The sequence below is a fragment of the Psittacula echo genome (genome assembly GCF_963264785.1).
Source record: "Psittacula echo genome assembly, chromosome: 7".
Classification (NCBI taxonomy): domain Eukaryota; kingdom Metazoa; phylum Chordata; class Aves; order Psittaciformes; family Psittacidae; genus Psittacula; species Psittacula echo.
The window spans coordinates 50514240-50536531 of record NC_137740.1 but is presented as its reverse complement, the minus strand read 5'-3'; the positions used below and the strand labels follow the sequence as shown (position 1 = coordinate 50536531).

The 22292-nt window shown below is 42.5% G+C and overlaps 1 protein-coding gene across 1 annotated transcript; it reads right to left on the bottom strand.

Annotated features, from left to right (window-relative positions):
• On the bottom strand, positions 1-19785 carry CEP63 (centrosomal protein 63; the record flags this gene model as incomplete). Its single annotated transcript, XM_080623752.1, has 14 exons — positions 19739-19785; positions 17920-18100; positions 15931-16026; positions 13607-13732; positions 12633-12746; positions 10018-10251; positions 9610-9755; positions 8687-8821; positions 7944-8058; positions 5658-5855; positions 5135-5221; positions 3102-3307; positions 2225-2531; positions 1-159 (listed from the first exon to the last, which is right to left on the bottom strand). Exons 1-14 carry the CDS (start codon positions 19780-19782, stop codon positions 1-3), a joined length of 2148 nt encoding a protein of 715 aa, XP_080479878.1. The 5' UTR covers positions 19783-19785.
• Between the last annotated feature and the right edge of the window lie 2507 nt (positions 19786-22292).

Sequence of the window (22292 nt, the reverse complement as noted above, 5' to 3'; positions counted from 1 at the left end):
TTATTCCTGGTGTCCAAATTGTCTCACTATCTTTTCACTCTCCTTTTTCAGTTCCTCAACATGAGCGTTTAGGCACTCCAAGATGTGCTGGGATCTCAGTTCTTCCTCTTCCAGGTATCTTGCAGCTATCGATCCAACTGAAGCTGTAGGCAGGGGGTACTAAAGGGAAACAAAAGTACATCAAGCATTCTTTCATTCCAAGTTTCAGCAGAAATACTACTGATCCACTAACCCTACCAACAAATATGCTTCTAAAGGGCTCTTGTGTCATTTCTGCCTTGTTAGACAGACTATGAACTCAGCTTTCATGCTTTTATCATAGGTAAATGTCCCTCCCAACAGTCTCCAACCAACAGCAAAAGCCTCCCAGTTCCACAGAGGAAGTAGAGACCTAATTCCCACGGCAAAGGCAGCTCACTGAACATCACTTTAGTTCAGCTAGCAACGGTCAATAAACTACCCCAGATTCTTTTCTTTACAGTCAAGAACTATTCCTGCTACTCACATCACTTAACCACAAGTTCTTAACTTACAAAAATAACATAGTAAACTAGGTTTAATTTATGAGTTGATGAAGAGAAGCTTCCTGCACAGGGCCTGGCAGGTGAATTATAAAGTTACTAAGGGGCTGCTTTCCATTACAGAAAACTTGCCTTAGCGTCTTGGCACGAGAACAACATAACTGGTTATTTCCAGCTGGAGTCTTATGGGTTTTTTTTGGTCTTTCATCAACAGCCAAGAACAAAGGAACACAGCAAAAAGGCTGTAGATAACAAGCAAATCTCTCCCACCCCACTACTGCCCACTGACTAGAAATCTCCTCTCTTAATAAGTTCCTGATAATTAGCTCTCTTAATTCTCCTCTCGATGTTAAAGGAACTGATTTAAAGACACTGGAGCCTGACCATGAGCAGGGAATCCCAATCAACACCAAGAGAAATATCTGCATTTCCTTACAAACTGTATTTCTACCTCTCAGAACAAGAAGTAGCACATTCTTTTCTACCAAACATCAAGCCCGAGAGCTTCTCAGGCCCTTAAGTGGAACTGTTTGCACTTCAGTTCTAATCTTGCAATCTGAAGAGTTTCCATTTGGAACATTACAGTTCCCTAAGCTCCCAACATGTGTTTTCTGGACATGCCACCAAGCTAATTTAGTCTTGAAATAATCAAGACCTATTCTTGGTAGTAAACCTCACCAAGATCTACAGACTTGACAAGTCTCCACTTATCTGTGCACCAGCCTTAGACTCTCCTCTGATGTTCCCACAAAATTAACTGTTGTCACTGCTAACAACACACAACCAGAGGAGAAAAGACTGCTAGGGGAACACATCTGGAGCAAGGACCAGTACTCGGGATTCTCCCCTCCCTGAACTACTACAGCCCTGTCTGACCCAGGGTATGACAATTGCTCTTGATATCCCTCTTCCATTCCCCTCCCTGCACAGGTCAGTGTACAGCCTGGTCATTACAGTGGGTACTAGGATAAATGGTCTTAAACACTAAGTAAAAAGTGATTGAGTCCAAGTTCCCTATATCTTGGGCAGCTGAGCTGAGGTAAAAGAGCAGCTAAGGTGCCAACACTGCTCTTTACTTAAAAAGGTATGATTAGTGACTGAGAAAAATAATAGCTTCCTCTTATGCAGTGAAGCACTGATTTCAGGCTTTCCTATCAGCCAGCACAAGTGCTTCTAAGTTCAGTGTGCTGACTACTGCAGTCCCATTCAGAGGGGTCAAACTCATCCCGTGCATTACAGTGAACATAAATGTGCAGCACTAGCTTTCAGATTCACCCAGAAACTCTTATGTTGAAATACTCTGCACTCTGTATCTCCCTCTAAGCCTCTCCCAAGCCAAAAGCTGAAGCAGAATTCTGAAGTGACATAAGCAGGTAATGGTACACGCTGTACATGATGTACAGCACCAGGATGGAGAACACCATGAGCTTCTGGATTTAGCTTAGCAATTACACCAAATCCAAAGCCCTTCCCCAGAGACTTCTGAAGAATAACCACATGGCTCTCATTGTCCAAGTATTAAGCATCCAGCAGTGGTTTCTCCTCCCTATTTAATGTCTGATGTATGCTTGCAGAATCACTCATACCATGCAGCCAGATCGTATGTTCAAAAACCTGGCTCCTTTTGCCAGGCAAAAACCCAGCTATATCCTCAGCTGTCCAACAGCAAACAGCTTATCTCTGCTGTCTGTACAACAACTTACCAGGGGCACAGATTCTCTTTGATGATTTGAGATGGACTGCTGAGATGCTTCATCTGCAAAATCTTTGTTCCCATCCAGCACGTGGAACAAAGAAACCATTCCTGGCAAGATGCCCAAAGAATGTGACTCCATGGAGTTCTTCCTGCTGGTCTGGGTGGGAAGTTCACCCAGCTCAGGGGTCACAGCTCTTATTTCATCAGTCGCACATCTCTGGAGCTCCCCTTGATGGTGCTGAACAGATCCACTAGGCTGGTGATGTGTTCCCTCTGCTTGCTCATCGTGTTTGTGCTGTGCTTCCCGAGTTGTCCTGGAAGGCAGGTTTGAACACATAACTGTTTCACAGTTTGCCTCTTAGCAGCTGAACTTTAGCAAACACTTGCATAGAGATAACAATCAACATACAGGTTACTAATAGCCCTGACAATCCAAACTGGTTCCTGTTTCCATAGGACTTCCGGATGCCCATCCAGCGTCTACAGAAGTATTTCTCATTCTTCTGCTATTGTAGATGCCACAAACTACAGTCTGCACATCCCAGTACTGCAAAAGAATGGAGCACAGCTACCTGGGCCACATGTAACCCCTTCATCAAATAGGGCACATGCTGCTCTTTAATCAAAGAAAAAGTCAAAGGCAGTCAAAAGATAGTTAAATACTAGCTGGCTTTGTAGAACACGAACCAGCTGGGACTGAAAGCTGTTGCACTACTTAAAGCATAAAGGCAGATTTCAAAACAGTCCCTGTGTTCTCCCACACATACTATACGCTGGAGATAGATACTATACATAAAGCATGTCATTAAAACCCCACACATCCCTACGTCTCTGTTCTCCTCCATAATAAGGAAGCAGCATCCTGCGATTCATGCAACACTCACCTATGCTGCTTATCCTTGACCTCAGACCCTCCCCCTGGCATCTGCTGAGCGGTGCCCTCAGGTTCATCCTGGCACACCTGCTGAGGGAGCTCCAGTTTTGCTCTGGCCTCTGCGAGATCCTTCCGCAGCTGCTGGTTCTCAGATTTTAACTTGTTTATTTCAGCAGCATAGTCTTCAGTGAGTGTTCTCAGGGTGACATCTTTTTCCTGAGAGACAGAGAAGGGCTGAAGTTGAAACTTCTGATCTGCAAAACACCATAGTCAAATCCAGAGCAAAGGCTGTCAAGCGATTCCTTAAGGCATATTCTCTAATGTCAATTTTGACTGGCAAGATTTTCAAGGCTTTCATAAGAGCAGATCAATTATATATGCCTTGTTGTGTTTGCATCCAGACAAGCTGCGTTGATCTGCCTAGGAAAGGAAGTTTCTCTCACCACTGGATGCTTTTGAACACATGAAAATATAGACTGAGAATAGGTCAGAGATACCTCCCTCTGGCCTTGGGATAATGAGAAAGACTACATCACTTTGAGCTCTCCTCCAGCTGTATATTGTCAGACTCCCCACCTAGCAAAGGTGCAAGCCCCTCAGTCAAAGCTGGGAACACTCAGGTGGCACACCAATAAACTGTCTCATTCTAAGCAACTCTCCAGGTATCAGAGTAGCAGGCTTTTCATAGAGGTTGAAGAAACACATATCCCAGTGGCTGAATATGCAAGCAAAGATGTTTGCAAGGACATTTCTAGATGCCCTCACTCAAATTAGCAAAGGCCTATGGCAGTAGTTACAGAAGGCCATGCATACACCTCTCCACGTGGGATGACCCACATTCCCTTAGAAACCGTCACCAGTAAAAGTGAATTTACTTGTGTTTTCTTTTTGGAACTCTGAACAAATTGCTTCTCCCAATCTCCTTACCAGGCTCGGTGAATGTAATTTCCATTGTTTCTACTCCTGCAACAGTCACGCTTTCGTCTTGCTAATTCTATTAAATTTAGATGCATCATCATCTCTGCTGTATCTAAGGACTTTCCAAATGTGCATCAGAAGAACCCGGCCTAGATCTTTTTTTGCACTGTGCTATGAAGTTTTTGGTAAGTCAGGCAGGCAAAAGCTCACCCAGCACTTCCAGCAGAAAGTAATGGGCCTTAGGTCATTCTAGTCTCAAATCAGCCATTCAGAAAGCTTTGGGTTTTTCTCTATCTCACCAGCCACAAGTTTTCATTCAACACTATCCCCAAGAACCCGGCACATTTGGCAATCACCCCAAACCCCAAATGAAGAGCTGAATATTACCCTCCCACAGACTGACAGGATAAAACCTCTGACATTATATTCCCATCAGGTTTTCAGCTGTCTGAATCCAGTCCTTTCCCTCGTAAGGCATCCATTTTTTGTTTATGTGAGACAGAACTTGCAAACTAGACATCTCTTGCTTCCTGCAGGCACTTAAAATGAATCACCTTCAAGGTATTACTCTACCAAGACTGCGCCTCTTCCATGGGGGCTCTACTTCTCCCCTCTGGACAAGGTCACCTCACCTAGCCACAGTGCCTCTTCTCAGTGCACTGTCCCAAGGCATCCAGCCCATATTTCCAGGCTGCAACCTGCCTGTAGAGTGCAAAGCACAGCCCTGCTGAATGGCTCCTCACCAGCAGGGAAACATGCTCTCACCCCAGAAACTGAAAGGACCACAGCAGTTACAGCTCTGAGAGAGATCAAAAGGACATCACAGATTCAGAATCAGGAGTTAAATGGGCATAAAACGGAAATGTAACAAAATGTACCAAAGAAAACCCGTTGGCCAGACCCCATGCAGAAGAAACTGAGATGATGGCTCTGTTTGTGAAGTTCTCCTCACTACTCTCTGACCAAACAAGATGCTCAGTATTTCTGTGCCTTAATTCCTCACAAATTCTAAAGTTCACTGAACTGTACCAAGCATTTTGAGAGGCCTCGGCAAAGACTATTACTGTTCCCTGGTAGGGAAAACACAATACTAGCCCCTTCCCATCTTTGGTCCCCAGTGCGTACTTCTGGTATACCACACTCTGCTTTTTTCAGCATCTCTGAGAGATGACGGTTTTCCAGCCTCAAGGTTTCCAGCTGGACCAGAATTACCTGAGGGGACAGAGGCAAACAACAAGCTCACAATAAAGAACACAACACATGCCCACAACACCCTACAGGCATTTTGCACCCTCAATTCAAGCACAAGTACGAAGCAAGTTTTGGGCTGTTAGTTCTGCAGAGACCCCATAGAGAAGGCCATACAAATAACCAGTTATTCACTTTAATTTCCTAAGATGTCATCATGAGGCCTAGTAAGTAAAAGTCATCTCAATTCTGATGGATTGTCAGTAACTGGTTGGAAAAGATGTAACAAGACAGATTCAGTGATCACCATAAATTTGGAAGTTTCATCAGAAGTGTCTCAAAGTCTTTGTCCAAACGCTGAAAAGAGAAGGGAGCTATTAACATAACTAAGAGGTAGGATAGTATTCCAAGCCTTCATATCCCTTAAAGAGACAACATAAAAGTCTTTTGCCTTTTTTACCCTGTGTTCCACTGCTTTCCTCTCTGCTCTTTCAATCTCTGTTCTCAGCCGTTGTTCTAGGTCTGATGTGGAGCCACTTGCAGATGCAATTGTGATGTCTCGTTGGTGTAACTCCTGTGTCAACCTGGAGATTTCCCTTTTCATCCCTTCTAGCTCACTGCTGTGAGTCTGCTCAGCTTGAGAGAGCTGCTCTTTCAGCTGGAGGAAGATACGCACACACCACCCATGAGCTTTTAAAAGACGTTTCAGCAAAAAAGCAAAAGTATTGTACATGATAATGTGAAATCTAAGTATTGGAAACAAAAAGCTCTATGTGACAAGCAGTCTGAGCACGCTTGTCCTTCTTGATTGACAACTACCTCATCACAATCCTTTTCCACACTATAAACTATGTTTAGTTTATGGCATGGTTTAGTGTGGGGTGTCCCTGCCCATGGCAGAGGGGTTGGAACTAGATGATCTTAAGGTCCTTTCCAACCCTAACTATTCTATGATTCTATAAACTGCCAACTGGGACAACACATCAGCGGAGTACTGTGGAGTACTCAAGAAGACCCATAACTGATCAAATCACAGTCTGTTTAGCTCACCATTTACTCTCCATGGCCAACCACAGATACCCAAAGGTTTACTATCACTGGACAAGCACAGTAACACTTCCATAATATAACTTCGCAAGGTGCCACTCTGCCTTCCTGAGGCAGAGATGGTATCTTTAAATAGCTCTAGCCAGACTTTTCTTCCATGAATTTCTCCTAAGCCTTTTGAATCAATATTAGCTTGTAGCAACTAAAGCTACCCATGGCAAACTTCCATAAGCTAGCCATGCACAGGGTAAAAATATACCTCTTTGTTTTTGTAACTCCATTTGATGACCACTGGTCCCTGCATTATGAGACAATAATCATTCCCTATTTACTTTGCACATGACAGGCATTTTATTTTTAGTATACTCGATCTCATATAACTCTTTTCTAATCTGGTAAATCCTATTCCATTCAGCTGTTCCTTGTATAAAAACACCCCATGCCATCCTTTTGGTCATCTTTTTCCATCTCTTATCTTCTTTTATTCAATCTTTTTTGAGATGGCAGACCTGCACTGCATACAATATGCTGGTAAGCACACTGTATATTTATTCAGTGACAGAACAACAACACAGCATAATTTCTTCCCTAGCATTCCATTAGCCAGAAATATTAACTACCCAAAACACCAGGATTTTTTCTAAGAATTACAAGCATTTTAGCAAAGTGAACCAGATGATCTCTGCCTAGCCATGTAAATACTATACATATAGTGATTTATCTCCATGTCACCCCAATGCCTCCCAAGCATATAAAACAGAAACAACCATAATAAATCTCCCTTTCCTTCCCAGCAGCCTGTAGGAGACTCATTTATTGTGCGGCTGTTTGAATGTGCAACCAGGCACGTATCTCCAGCAAGATCTGCACCTCTGTACATTCAGAATAAAGGATTAAAAGATTTTCAAAGTGAGGTTTTTCACTCAAGTCTAATGAGGTTTCTACTCTAACCAGGCCCCAGTGAAATCTCCCATCCTAATTGATCTTGACCATTTTTAACAGTCAAGCTTTTTGGAAGGCTGTGACTTTTTACAAGGTCCTGTCATGACAGGACAAGGGGAACGGCTTCAAGCTGACAGACAGGAGATTTAGGTGAGATCTTAGGCAGAAATTCTTCCCTGTGAGGGTGCTGAGGCACTGGCACAGGGTGCCCAGAGAAGCTGTGGCTGCCCCATCCCTGGCAGTGTTCAAGGCCAGGTTGGACAGGGATTGGAGCAACCTGGTCTAGTGGAAGGTGTCCCTGCCCATGGCAGGGAGGATGGAACTGGATGAGCTTTAAGGTCCCTTCCTATCCAAACCATTCTATAAAAACCCATTCACACCCTCTTCTTCACTCTGTTGGGATCCTGTATTAAGTTTAAACTCGGCATTCCAGGCCTTAATTTTTCGCATACTTGTCCCTCCAGCACTAATTCAAGTATCCCCACACTGTAGAGAAGTGCTGCGTGACATAGAGGCAGGCCTGAGAGATGCTCACAAAGTAAGCCACAAAGCCAAGAACCTCCAAACCTGTCTTCTCAAGTCCACCTTTGGCAGACCTGCTCCTTACCCTTCAGCATATCACTGCCTCCATAAGACTCCCAGCCTTTAGTCCCATTTGGAGCATTGCTAACCATGCACTGCTGAGACACATGACACACAGAAGAACAGCTGACTCCACAAGTGCCTTTCCCACTCTCCAGGAACAAAGCAGCGTTACCTTTTTAATCTCTGCCTTTGACTCAGTATGGTGTTCTTCCATTGACTGCAGCTCTTTGATATTCTCATCCAGCTCTTCGCTCAGCTGTACACACCTTGCATTTGAAGACAACAGGCTAGGTGCCAAATGTAAAACTACAGATTAGAATACCCCAAGGAGGAGGACATGGTCAGAGAAACTTTGATCTTTCAAGCAGCCTCCTATATCCGTCATAACAGAAACTGGACTCTTAACCTAGAATTTCCTACCAATCCGTTGGTTTTGTTTACCAAATCATTTCAAAAGAGATCAGGAAACTGATCTAACAGATAACAGCTGTTTCTTGTTTGTTTCTTTACCATACTAAGATTACAAACTTCCCCTGCAAACATTAGTCTGAAAGCCACAAACTCAGAAAGGAAGACTTGTTTATAATTCTTATTTCACAGGAAGGTTTAGATTTGGTTCTTACCAGCTGACTAACAAAGACTCCTTAATCTACTAGGAATGAAGGTGCTAAGCCTAAGCAAGCCAGAACATGGAGAACACCCACAGTACGCAGTGAAAAGCAGCCAACCAATTAGCAAAACAGCCTCACTATTAAACTGCAAAATTAATAGCTCTTGATTTCTTTAGCCTTTTTATATTTAAAATAAGCCTACAAAAATCAGCGGGACTGGTTAACTTAATGAATGCAATATATTAGCTACTGTATTATTATCTGAGTTTCACTGCACATTCACAGGAAGCAAGGAATCAACTACCTGTTCTCAAGATGAGTCACCTCTGATTGCAAGTGCTGTTCCTTCTCCTGGGCAATATCCAGCTGCATTAGTATATGCTCCAGCTCTAGCCCCGGAGAAGACAATTGTTTCTCTTGCAAGCGTTCTTCCAAGGCCCTTAGCAGAAACATGAACTTTAATCTCAGCACAGAAACATCATGTCTGAGGTCATGGGGAATATAACCACTAATTTTTCTGGAATTCTCTGAAAAATATGCAAAACCTAACAGTAGGTGACATCTGTGTGTATTGTGAATATGCAAACACACCCGCCAGATGACAGCCCCCTGTTTGAATTCAAGCTGATTGAAAAAGATGATATCCTTTTGTGATGGTTCCCCTGCCCCAGACAGTCTCCCTGGCATTAGCAGACATCCAGCCTGCAAGAAACAGTGTGGCTGTTTGGTATCATAAGCCAAAAGTTTTTGACACAGCCATCAGAACAGCATGTTGTCAGCACAGAAGGCAAAGGCCAAGATGATTCTGTCACACAGATTTGTCACACCTTACCAATACCCTAACCTGACATTAAATCGCTGAGAACTTTTACTTATGTTAATAAGCACATTACCAAATCTTTAAAGGCCTCCAGCACTTGACTGAAAATGCCTGGGGAAAGCAACAGAAATAAAACTCAAAAGCCCTGTGCTGCCTCCAGAAACCTAGCTGAGTAGAAAGCTGATTCGTTGACACTCTTCACTGAGTATCAGTTGATTTCAAAAGCAATGCAATTTGGCAAATGCTGCAAGGAAGCACAGCACTTGTGAGAAACTACAGTGTATCATTCTATATATCAACCAATACAGACCCAGCTGCATCAAAATACTTCTACCATCTTCAGTGGGAGATCCTGAACTATAGATTTGGATTCAAGAACATAAACACCAGTGAGGCACAGATGCTACCTGATAAGGAGTTCTTTTGTGCAAAGAGTTTCCGTCGCCCTGGCCAGCTCACTCTGTAACTGTTCTTGGTGCAGCTTGGAGCTGTCAATGAAATCTTCTTGAGACTGCAAGGTGGCTCTAAGTTCCATCTTCTCATCCTGTAACACCTGCATGGGAGGAAGAAGGAATGACTGTTGCAAGATGGACCAGCAAAATCAGTCTGCTGTAATGCACTGAGAGGTTGATCAAATTTTTAAGGAATCCTTGGAAATACTGCAGAGCACAACATGGGTGCAAAGGCAGCTTTGAGGCCAATCAGGAACTTTACAAAAGCTCTAGAAAGAAACAAGAGCTCTGGGATGAAGAGCCTTCCTGCTACTTCTCACAGCATTGCTTTATATTCCATTTCCTAACAGCTCCTCCACTGACCTCCAACATTTTCTTGGATTGCCTTAACTCTTCTTGAACTCGTTGCTGATCTTCCAGAATCATTCGATTGTTTTTGGTCAGGTCATCCACCCTCATGTTCAGCCTCTCCACCTCCAACTCATTGGCACAGATAGCATCATTTGCCCTCTCCAGCTTGCTGGTTAAATGCTGGATTTCGGATCGGCTGGCCAGCTCCACTGACTCCAGAATCTGCTTCCGATTGGCAAGCTGAGTCTGCAGAGAGCAATTGGTTTGCATTAAAGCTGAACTACAGAAAACACTGCGTATCAAAACTACATTCAAAACAACTACCGATTTCTTTGTGTCACGCTACCTTGCAGGGAATTAGGGAAGTTACAATGGGTAAAACTTCTGAGGGAAAACAGAATTCATTAAAAGAAAAAAAGGAAGAGGGAAGGGAAGAATCTCCAATTCCAAAAGGGGTGAAAGAGAATTTGGGTAGAGAGGATACCAGATCACTCAAGTTGTCTGAGTATGAGCTATCTAAGAACAAATCTGACTACTTTTTTGCTCATTAACCTAAGGCTAGACTAGGACAGAGGGCAGTATGTAAGAAGGTTTGTAAATACCATACACAAGTAGAGATTGTTAATAAATTGTTAATTCCATAGCAAGATAGAAAGCAGCTCTTGGTGCACAGGGGGAAAAAAAAAAAAACACAACCATCACATAGACCAAAAACCAAACTGTCTGTAACAGTCAATTATCTTTTGCTTTATGCAGTAAATATCTGGTTCTAACAGCTTGCGAGAATGCTCACTTTGAATGTGTCATTGTTTTAATGGCAGACAAAAAAATTTACAAGGAACATATGACTAGCAAACAATACATGCTCTATTATTTATAGGCACAATATTTCATAGCATTTCTTTCCATGTAGCTAGCTGGTGAAATTTAATAAGCCAGCTCTCATATAAAGCTTCCAAGAATATTCATTTCATATACACCCTTTCTGTATAGTACCTTATAATTTTTAAAGGCTGAAAAAAAATATTTGAGCACTCTTTTACTCCCAATTTTTAAGAGTACCAATTCCTGACAGCTTCAGAATTACCACATCTTGATTTATTGCCTGACACGTAATGCCTCATAACTGAGAAAACTATAGGAACTGTGCATTTGGAAGACTACCATATAATTTTTATTATAGCCTTTTCATTATTTGAATAGTCATGACAGAAAATGCAACCAGGAGGGGCAAGAGTTTAAAGCACAGCCTTTCTGCACCCAAGAAAAAGGAGTACCAAAATACCTGAATATTTATTTCTGCATTAAGAAAATATTTAAGCTATCTCTTATTTCCAATCACAGAACATGCAGGACAGCCCAGAATTCCACATTTCCCCTGTTGGCTTTCGAAGCTGCAGGTGCTACAGGAGTAAGAATGCCAGGCTTCCCTCAGCTGAATTGAAAGATATGAGGGGAAGCCAGGTGAAAGAAAAGAAAGGGGAAGTACTCCACGGTCACAGACCTCAGCTTGACCTTGTGCCAGAAAAAAAAACAACAAGCATACAAAATGCACAGAAACATCCAAGGCAAAAATTGAGCACTTTCATGTTTGTCTTTTCAAAGAAATTGAGGATTCACGCAGTCTGTTCACAGTACCTCTGCACCAAAGTCATCTACACCACTTAGGAAAATCTCCCGAGATCCCTGTTTTTCTGCTGCACAGTAAGAAGAGTTCCTCTGCACTCCAGTTACCAGCCTGCACTCCAAGGACACATCTGTTCTCAAACAATTGAGCTATCAATGATACAAAGACAGCAGAGCAGTAAGACCTTCTGCTTAAGGACTCTCTCTGCATTTGTAGATCTACCAGTGTCAGCCTCTCACAAAGCCGCTGTCAGAGTCAGCTTCAATCCTGTCATCACAAACTTCCTCCTTGCAGGAGCTCCCACTCAAGAGCAACTCAGGAGCCCATTAAGTGTAAAGCCCCCAGCAAGAGCTTCTTATCAGTGTCTGCTGTGATTGTGTCAGTGTGACTTCACAGCTGTGCTCTAGGTCAATTCATCTTGCTCTGCTTCAGCAATACTAATTCACTGAACGATTAGCTTTTCAGGAACTGCAGTCCCACTACTTCTTGCTTTTAAGAGACATAGAAAAAGAAAGGGGGGACGGGAGGGAGTGGCTGAAAACTGCTATTACTGCAGTGCTTTGCAGAAGTAAGCGCCTGTCGTAGGGGAGGACTATTTTCCAACATCATCCTCTGAGCTGGACCCACAAGGTACATACTTAGCAACTGGCAGGTACACAGCTTTGAACTAGGTGACATGACGTAACAGCTATTTTAAAGTGTCACAGGCTGTAGTCTCTGCCTCCAAGTGAAAGCTTCACCCTACTATCTTCTCTACTAATTGGAGGGGTGGTAGGGAGAACCGCAGAAGTTTGATCCAATTTCTGCTGACAGACTCCAGATCTTTTTTTCCACAAAGCACTTCTACAAGTAAACCTTATTCCACCAGGACATTAAAAGTCATTTCAATGGCAACTTAAACTGGATTCAAGCCTGAGAGTTTTCATTAGTCTCTCCACCTTCCCCCCTCCCTTCTGCTGTCACAAACAAAACAAAAACTTTCAGCAGATATTAACTGTACCTGAATGAGCTCAGACTGCTCAGTCAAAGCCTTCCTCTGTGCTTCCAGCGATGCCACCTGCTGCTGGTAAAGCAAGCGCTGCTTCTCCCAGTCAAGTGATTTTTGACGAAACTCCTGCAAGGACAGCAGGGGTGGGTTGGAGCAGTATGTCCATGCAGTTGACAAGAAGGCCCCCTTCTAGATCATATCCACATTTGCTTTCCCTCTCCACCATATCCTCATGCACCTTTCCTCACAGCAGGGAAACCATTAGCCAGTCATTTGATGCAACAACTCAGCAGTACAAAACCCTTCTCATACTGTGCTTGCTGTATTTCTTTCCCCCCTGAGTTAAAGCATCAGTGTCAGTTATTGCTGTTTACAAATGTTAAGTGCTAAAAGATTCATGGCTAATTTCATGGATTTGCTGTCAGAGGTTTAACAACTGGCTTTCGCTTCCAAAACATACTGCTATTGAAATCACCAAGATGACAAGTATGAATTACAGAATTTTAATGCTAATCTCTGCTCCAGAAATTGGACACTACATCAGTCAGATGTGTTTGTTGGCCACATCTTCAGGGCACAGTAGAAGAAAATTGAGAGCGGTTGAGCACCGCGCAGCAGCAAGATTAAAAGATGAGACAGAGTTGAGAAGTGTGACACATAGCTCCCTCCTCCTCAAAGAAGTGAGATGACAACCTCACCACACTGGAATTCATTCCATTCACATAATTAATTAGTCTTCCAGCACCTTCTTCTTTTTATTTAGTCTAAAAACAGCGGCATAGTCTATCCTGTGATGTGAGTGCAGTGCAGGAAATCACCTTTATTACACAACGAGTTGAGAAGAGCTACACCTAGAGTAGAGAGGGAGTACTTTTCAAGCAGCGTTCATAGTCCTTTTCCTAGTTGACTATTCAGTCACCACTGAAGCCCAGAAAGTCAGTTAATGCATACAAACTCTGGTTAGCACTTGCTTTTTCACTACATACCTCCAGCTTCCTGGTCAGTCGGCTTATTTCAAAATGGTCCTCCCCTTGTCCCTTGCTAGCTTCTCCTCTAGCTTCTCTTAGTTGTTTCTTCTGCAGCTTCTCATAGCTCCTCCTCAGCCTGGACAACTGCAAGGTGAAAGAGACAACTTTGAGGCCTCAAGGCAAGAATTAAACAGCAATTTAAAGCAAGGCACACAAAATGGCTTCACAAAAGCAATTCCCCTAATCAAGGCCACACAGCTTGCAAGTGAAGACTTCTAGTTGTATAATGAACCTATTATACCAACAGAATGGAAAAATATGCCAAGTTGTGTCAGGGTAGCAAGATGCCACTGAAGTCGTAACATCAGCAGCTCTAATTAGACCTCTGTCTTAGCACTATTAAAACACAACTGTAATATTGATAAGATGGAGGTTTACATGTAACTGTTACTGCAGCAAGAGCATGGTACCCCTCTCTCTGGCTCCCAGCCATAGTAATAGCAGGTACCCGTGACTGCTCTCCTCATACAGAGGAGCATGTCACACCACACATGGGTGGGGGCTAGTTCTACCCAGAGATACAGTTTCTTATGTGATTAAAACACACTTGTGAAGCTCAGGTGGGAAACGGAACTCTTCTGCTCAGTGGGAGAAGGAAGATTTGAGAATTGCCATTATACATAATATTAATACTACTTCATGTGTCATTTTCTACTTAGATACACTATGGATTTCACAATGAGTGCGGAATGCCAACAGAAAATATCACTCCTATGCCTACTGCTAGAATGCCAAAGTCATATCAGAAGCAGGAATGAGGAAAAAACTCTTGACATTTAAATGACCTGCTGTGCAAATAAGCACTTGCAACTTGCATGGAATTTTCCATCTGATAAGCTCTCCCAAATCAACTATTAAATAAAAAGTTTCCACGGATTTGAGAAGTCACCATTCCAATTTTACTGATGGAGAAAGCTTAGTCCACAGATGACAAGAAGGACCATGAGAAGAAAAAGCATCTCAATCAAGACCTCATGAACTGGTCACAAAAGGTTCTTCAGTGCCCTGAGTCAGCAAAGTACTTAGGCATGTTCCATGGGAATGGACAGACATACAGGCTTAGAGTTAATATACCAACATCTTTCGCCAAACACAAATTACAGAGGTTGAAAGAATAAACCTGTGAGTTAAACACTGTACCTGTAATTTTACAGTCAATGGTGATAAACCAAGACCACAAGAATTTCCCCCAACAGTACTAAGAACAGAAGACTGAGGAATATTGGAGCTTAATGTCTTCCACATTAGTACTGTGTGGGTAAAATACCAACACACTGCAATTCTGACCACAACACACATACCGTATTTCAGCCTTAGCAATTTAGGCAGACCTGCCAATGCAACTCAGCTTTGCTTTACAGCTTATTCACAACACCAGTGAGAACACCTAGTGAATGAAGGCTGTTAGTCATACTGAATAGTAAGATGTTTTAAATAAGGACAGATGGCTTCTGTCATCAAAGCTGAGACTACCAAATTAGTTTAACTTATGGCTTACAGTGAGCATGAACTAGGCACAACCCTCCAGAGAAAACAGGTCAGTGCTCTAGTTCATGCCATTTAACTCCCTGCTACTGACAAGCAAATGGAGACAGGCAGAGTTAAGGCATAAACATGGAATGCTGTTATACCACCTCCAGGACATTCCACATGTACCACCATGCAGTGAATAAGCTTTTTGAGATGAAAGCTATTAAAAAATATTTTGTAGTTATACTTAGTTTGTATTAAGTGTATTAAGATTAATATGCCTTGAGAGAACAAAATCTTTACCAACAAAATCAGTCAATGGAGGCAAAAAGAAGATGAGCTACATTCCATTCTTATTTCTTGATCTCATATGATACAGACCAGCTACACCACCACCCTTTTTTAATGTCATGAAATGCTGAACGAGCAAAATGCTGGTTCCTGTACCCATGGCAACTTCAGAATAAGCACAATGGTGACTAGGGTAGATGAACACAGGACATTTTTGCAGTAAACTTCTGCAGATGTCTAACAGATGAAAACTCCAACAATACATCTGCTATACATCTCTACTCCACCAGCTGCTTGCCACCAAGTTCCTCCAAAGCACAAAATATGGGTCTAATGAAGCATAAAAATATTTCTTTGCCTACACTCAATGCTCTTTTTTTCTTTTTCTAAGAACATAAAAATTAAGAGTGGGAAGTTTTCAAACCATGGCATTAAACAAAAGCAATGCCGCAAAGTGTTTCACCCATCACATTTTATATCAACTGGGAACTAAAAGCCAGTCTTTTCTTTTTGCAACTCACCTCCTCCTGAAATTTCTTCAGCTGTTGTTCATATTCTCTAGCCATGTCCAGCTTGGCCTTTTCCATGTCTTCTACCTGGTGACGCAACACATCAACCTGAATGAAGAGTTAAAAAGCAAATAAATACAATAAAACTGGACTTTATTGTCAGTAGGTACTAGGATCAGTTTTGATTTCATAAATATACATTACAGTAGGAGTGGGGACTATTAAAGGGTCCTAATTCTGTTAACAACTGCACCTTTCAATGGGGTCACTCACTATGAATCAGATTAAGTCTATGCCTAAATCTTTGGTAGGCTGCAGGCAGAACTGTTTGTGTTCTGGCCTCTTGTTTTGAGCTAGTTTCTGGCTTTCATTTTTTGAGGATGAAACCAACAGTTTTGGCTTGCATCAAAAGGCTATTTCTATGAGGTATTTTCATCAAATTCCCTACAAACATGAATTATGATTTCAAGCTGTCTACCAAGAGAAAGGATGGCCATGTCATTACCTTACTATGCTCAGGTGAAGAAAAGATTCCACATAACACATCGTGATGAGAGGAACAAAGAAAAAATAGGGCTCTGAAATTCATGGGAAAGATTTCTCTTCCTTTGATTCAAGTGCTCCTGTGACTCTTCCTTGTTTTCCTTCTCTTTTTCCCCCATCTGTTTCCCATCCCCAACTATGAGTGGGCACCTTTCTAACTGCAGGTGCAAAGGACAGCAAGCAAGCAAACACAGAAAATTCATGAGTGTATTCAGAAGTGTGAATATACTCCAGCAGCGACTTTACCCATAGTCTACAGTTCAGTTTTTAAATCAATGTTTGCCTGTGGTGGTAAGAAATATTTCAAAAGTGTCTTGAGAAAACACAATTGATAATAACAACGATAACCTACATGATAAAAATCACTGTTCTTGCAAGTGTCCTGTGGCATGACTCCAGATTTAATAACTCTGTAGCAAAGACATTCATTCCAAAACTTACTGTGCAGACCAGTAGTAGCACCTGACCATACCAACAAGAAACTATAGCTTTCTTAACCCACTGTTGCTAAAACCTATTGCATTACCAAAAGCTACAGGAGTACTTGAGTAATTCTGAGGATGTAACATAGATGCACAGGCACCAAGAAAACCCAACTACTTGTGCAGTTATCAGCTGGCTTTCAACTCAAAAACTTAAAACCCAAAAGTCACAGGGTGGCCAAAACCACAATTTGTAGCACAGAGTCTGCCAAAATAAATGACACAGCAGCTATAAATACAAGGACAAATTTTAAATGCTTTCAGAAAATGTCAATGTGGCTAGATCTTCAGATACGGCCACCCAGACTCCTGCTGATTTCCTCTGATCCAAGAAAAGATACATCAGTTCATTTGCACAAGTGCAAGTTTATGGTCCACATCCTGTGCAAAATCGTCACTTACTGGTACTTTTCCATCAATACAGAAATTTTTTGCACTTGCCCAAGGTCTTTAATTAAAGGCTACAAAATCTTGGGCTGCAAAAAATAGCCCTTGGAAAATCAACCAGCAATATCTTGCTGTAGTTCATACTACCAAATGACTGCAGGTTGCTAGGCTGTCCATTACTGCTGTAGCCAGATTCTGGGTTCTCTCTAGAAACTGACAATTCAATCTGTGGGTTTCCACCAACCCTTAGGCAGTTGATCACTTGACTTTAATTGAATTATGAATCAGACACCTTGTTCCTACAGGCTCCTTTGTAAATGCTATTCCCGATTTCCAACTATGAGACAGGCTCCTGTTTCACTCAGCACAGCTATTTGCCAAAGTTAAATTTAAATATTAAAAGACAAAAAAACCCAAAAAAACCCCAAACCTCACAAACAAAAAAAAGACCCCAAAACTAATGAAACAATCCCGAAACACATGTCCATGCAAAGTCAAACTCTGAAATCCAGGTTCAGTCATTATATTGCAGTACAATAGGTAAAACACACAGGTTAACACCAATCAGAACAGTATGAACCTAAGGTACCTCCTTATATTTTTCCTGCAGAGCCACCCTGGCAGAGGAAAGTTCCTGCTCCCGAACACTCAGGCAAGCTTCCAAAGCCTGTGTCTGTCCTTCCCATTCAGATTTCTTGTGAGCCACCATAATGTCAATCTGCTTCATCAGCTCCTGCAGCTCAGCCTCACAGGAAGTCAAGAACCCACCACTGGAAAAGAAAGCTTGAAGTTACAAAGCAGGCATACCCAACGCAGGCCCAGTGTCCCATCCCAACAAAGTCAGCAGAATAAACTGACTTGCACCAAGGGACCAACTCTGCATTTGCAGTGTTCTGACCTCTGTGAAATTAGCTGGCAGAGAAATACATTTAATACTTGCTTTAATCCCATTTTCCAATGCAGCACCTCACATGCTATGTTCATATCTCTGGGCAGAGATCTAAATTTGGTAATGGCTAACAAAGAATACTTGTGAAATCCCAGCGAGAACAAACGACCTACACACTTTAAATGTAGGGGGTTTGTCTTCTACACAGAGAACATTATAAGCACCTATAAACACTTCTCTCTTTGTCTGAGTACTATATTGTCTAAGTAAACTGGAGCATGCTTTATCCATATTTTTTATTTGCCTTAATTGCTCTCCAGGCAGAGGCATTTTATACCAAGTTTCAGCCAATACAGAATTCTTACAGCCAACCTATCAGCTCCTGAAAACAGAAGCTTGTCACAAACGCAGACAAAGCCCTGAGTAGAGGCGGTTGGATGACAACATGATAATGAAGAATAAACCATTTGCAATCCATTGGGAGAGTATGCTCCCTAGCTACCCTGCACTTTCTAATTTGGTACAGTAATTATTGAAGCCAATTCAACTAACTCCTCTAAAACTTCACAAGCTGCTAAGCCAGGGACAATATTAAGGCTTGCAAGGTACAGCCCTAGAGGCCGGTGAACTCCATGATGATCTGTACCCCTTTAATTTGCCTGTCAAACAGGAAGCACTGAAAAGAAATGGAAATCAATAGGTTAAGGAATTGAAATTTCTCTGTTCCCCCAGGGCATATGCACACTTCACAAGTTAGCAGGTTTTTTGGGAAAGAAATATCTCTTAAAGGAGCTAAAATCAGTTAAATTTAAAGTTCACTCTGTCCCATGAGTTAACCAAAAATTAGCAGCTATTATGCAGAGTAGTATTTCCTTCACAGCATCTGCTAATATAAAGTTAATTCTAAACTTGACTTCTGCAACCAGCTCTCTACCAGTAAACTTGTCACGTTCCCAAAGATGACTATGAAAATAGCATCAGTGACGTTTGCTTCACATTTGCTTAACACACAAAACATTTTATTTCCATCACTGGCACTACAGTCACTCTCGGAGATCCAAAAGTCTAAGACAGAACATTAAGGATTCTTCAGAGATGGATGGGACTCTGCAGTTTCAACACAAGCAGGAAATAATCAGATGTTTTCAATAAAAAAGACAACAGTCATGTCCCATTAACCTTGCAAGGCTGTTTTATTCACACTTTCGATTACTACTGCTCCTGCTGTTGGATGGTAAGAAGGGTTCACAGCAAAAAGAATGAAAAAAGGAGGTAGGGTTTTCAGGAAGATGTAAAACTAAATTAGGACTATACCTAACAACGGATTGCTGCAAAGCCAGCTAACTCAGTGATTTTGCTTCTGCAGCAACTGAAGGCCACTGCACCAGTGTTTGTTCATCAGCATGTGCTAGTGGACAAACTCCAAAGCCCTTATTTAAGCAATGGAAGTTTTGTCTGATACCACAGGATTTGATTCCAAATAAGAAGGAATGTTAATACTTCAACAACAAATACATACCTCCCCTGCCCATTTCTTTGCATTCCTTCCAGCAAAGCCTCCATCACTAAATCCTGGTGGCTTTAGCAGCTAGGAACATACACAACTGTAGCGGTCACCCATGGCAATGTAGGAACAAGGCTACTTCTCCATCCTGCTGCAGAACAAGCAGAAGTCCACAGACAAGTTTGAAAAATTACAATTAGCACACAGTTTCAGGTGAGGAAAACAATGGTCATCTTCATGAACCTGCAAGCCAAGTATCTGCCAAATAAAGGAAACCAGATTTTTCTACCAAATCCAGCACTATCAAACTGCAGTAATAGAATTGTGTGATCTAATAAATGGAGTAACTCAGCAGGAGTGAAAGAGGAGCTGCACTTCAGCAAATGGACAAACTCAATTCACTGGGACTGACAAACCTCTTGCCTCCTATATGCATTTGGGAACTTCCAAATGGGCCAGCCCAAGACCTACCACTGACAGGGACATTTGTCATTCCAGGAAAAAAACATAAGTAAGTGGCAGTAAGGATCTATCCATAAATTAGATCTCTCCTGTGTCTCTTTTGACAGACTAGGCTAAAGAGACCCCCTAGCGATGAGTTCTGAATGCGAGCTCATGATCACATTCAGAATGCATCACTAGTTCATATGGTTGTGAGGACTTTCTTTTAAGATAGCACTAACCCTTTAAAAATTCATGTGGTGCCCTAAGCTACGAAAATAAGTTGCAGAGGTTTTCAGTAGCAGTACATTGTCTTAGTAAAAAATGACATTCTTTACATCACAAACATGTATGCAGGTACACAGAAGTTTCACGTATTTGTGAAGCAAGAAAGGTTTACATTGAAGGCAAAAATGGGGAACAGAAGAGCCAGGATTTGTTTCAGTGGCTTCTACACGAAACCATGGCTCTAACAGAAAAATGGTTATACTTTTTGTACCTGAGGGTACAAAACTACACTTCAGTTTCAGTCTATGGAGGTATTCACACACAATCTTGCTTTCAAAACATCTGTGCACTTTCTCAAGTATTTAGAGGTGGATCCTCACAGCATCTTTCCTCAAAGATCAATATGACATTATTAGCAATCAACAAAAGGGGCAGCAGGTCACAGAAACTGAGACCTTCAGAAGCACAGACCCAGCTTTGCTCCCTTTCACTTCCATCAGAGCTTCTATCCTGCTCCTACAGCTTTTTAAACCCCATCCAGAGGATCAAGCCTGTCTCCTGCTATGAATCCAGCTGTATTTAAACCACATACAGAAAATACGTACTTCACTGAGGCAAAAAAATAATCCCTATCCCTACCCTGATACAGTGTTTTGTCTCTCTTTGGTCCTGCCTGCGCTTAAGAAAACTTTAATCCATATGCAGAACATGTTTGCTGTCCTGCTGATGGCAGAGCTGCTGACGAGAGCAGATGAGCAGATCCCCTGAGCTGCTGACAGCTCTCCAAGAGAGCTCTCCAGGTGGCAAGAGCAGACATTAGCCAGTTGCTGTTTCATGCTAATCACCCCTGCACAGAATCAGTTTTCAGTGGGTAGCAGAGAGATTTCACTGTCCACTACAGTGACAGTCTGCTAAAATTCATAAAGGAAATCAAGAGAGAAATCCAGATCCTTTACCCACAGCTCCTTTCACGAGAAACCGGGATCAGCTCAACACTGAAAGCTCTAGTGTCACAAGGAGCCAGACGGCATCCCCTCTTTCTCTGTTAGGCTTTAAGCAGGATGCCCACGGTAAGACACCTGAATCTGTCAGCCCTGCACGCTTGCCAGTCCACTTGGGTTTGGGAGAAGAGCCTCAAAATCTGACACCTCTAAACAGTTTTATGCTACACAGAATCATGGAATGGTTTGGGTTTGAAAGGGCCTTAAAACTCATCCAGTTCCAACCCCTACCATGGGCAGGGACAACTTCCACTAGAGCAAGTTGTTCCAAGCCCCGTCCAACCTGGCCCTGAACACTGCCAGGGATGGGGCAATCACAGTAAAAAGCCCCTCTCCAGATTTCTTGTGAACCCCTTTATGCACTGGAGCTGCTCTAAGATCTCCCTTTAAGGAGCCTTCTCTTTTACAGGCTGAACCAGCCCAGCTCTCTCAGCCTCTCTCCAGAGCTGCTCCAGCCCTTGGAGCATCTCTGTGGACTCCTCTGGACTCGCTCCAACAGCTCCACATCCCTTTTGTGTTGTTGCCCCAGAGCTGGATAAGGACTGCAAGATGTGTCTCCCCAGACCACAGCAGAGGGGGAGAATCCCCTCCCTCGACCTGCTGGTCACAGTGCTGGGGATGCAGCACAGAACATGGGTGGTTTCTGGGCTCAAGCACACACTGCTGGGTCATGGGGAGCTTCTCGTCAATGAACACCCCCAAGTTGTCCTCTGGGCTGTTCTCTATCCAGTCATGAGGTTTAACTCAGTATTATATTCTGATCTCCCAAGCTTGCAAGTCACTATGTACACGCTACAGGCAACTGAGTGAAGACCCCACACGGACACCAGAGAACAAAACAATCTGCCATCAACTACAGGTGAAGCAACAAGTGCTGGCCCGTTACTTCTGAAATTGAC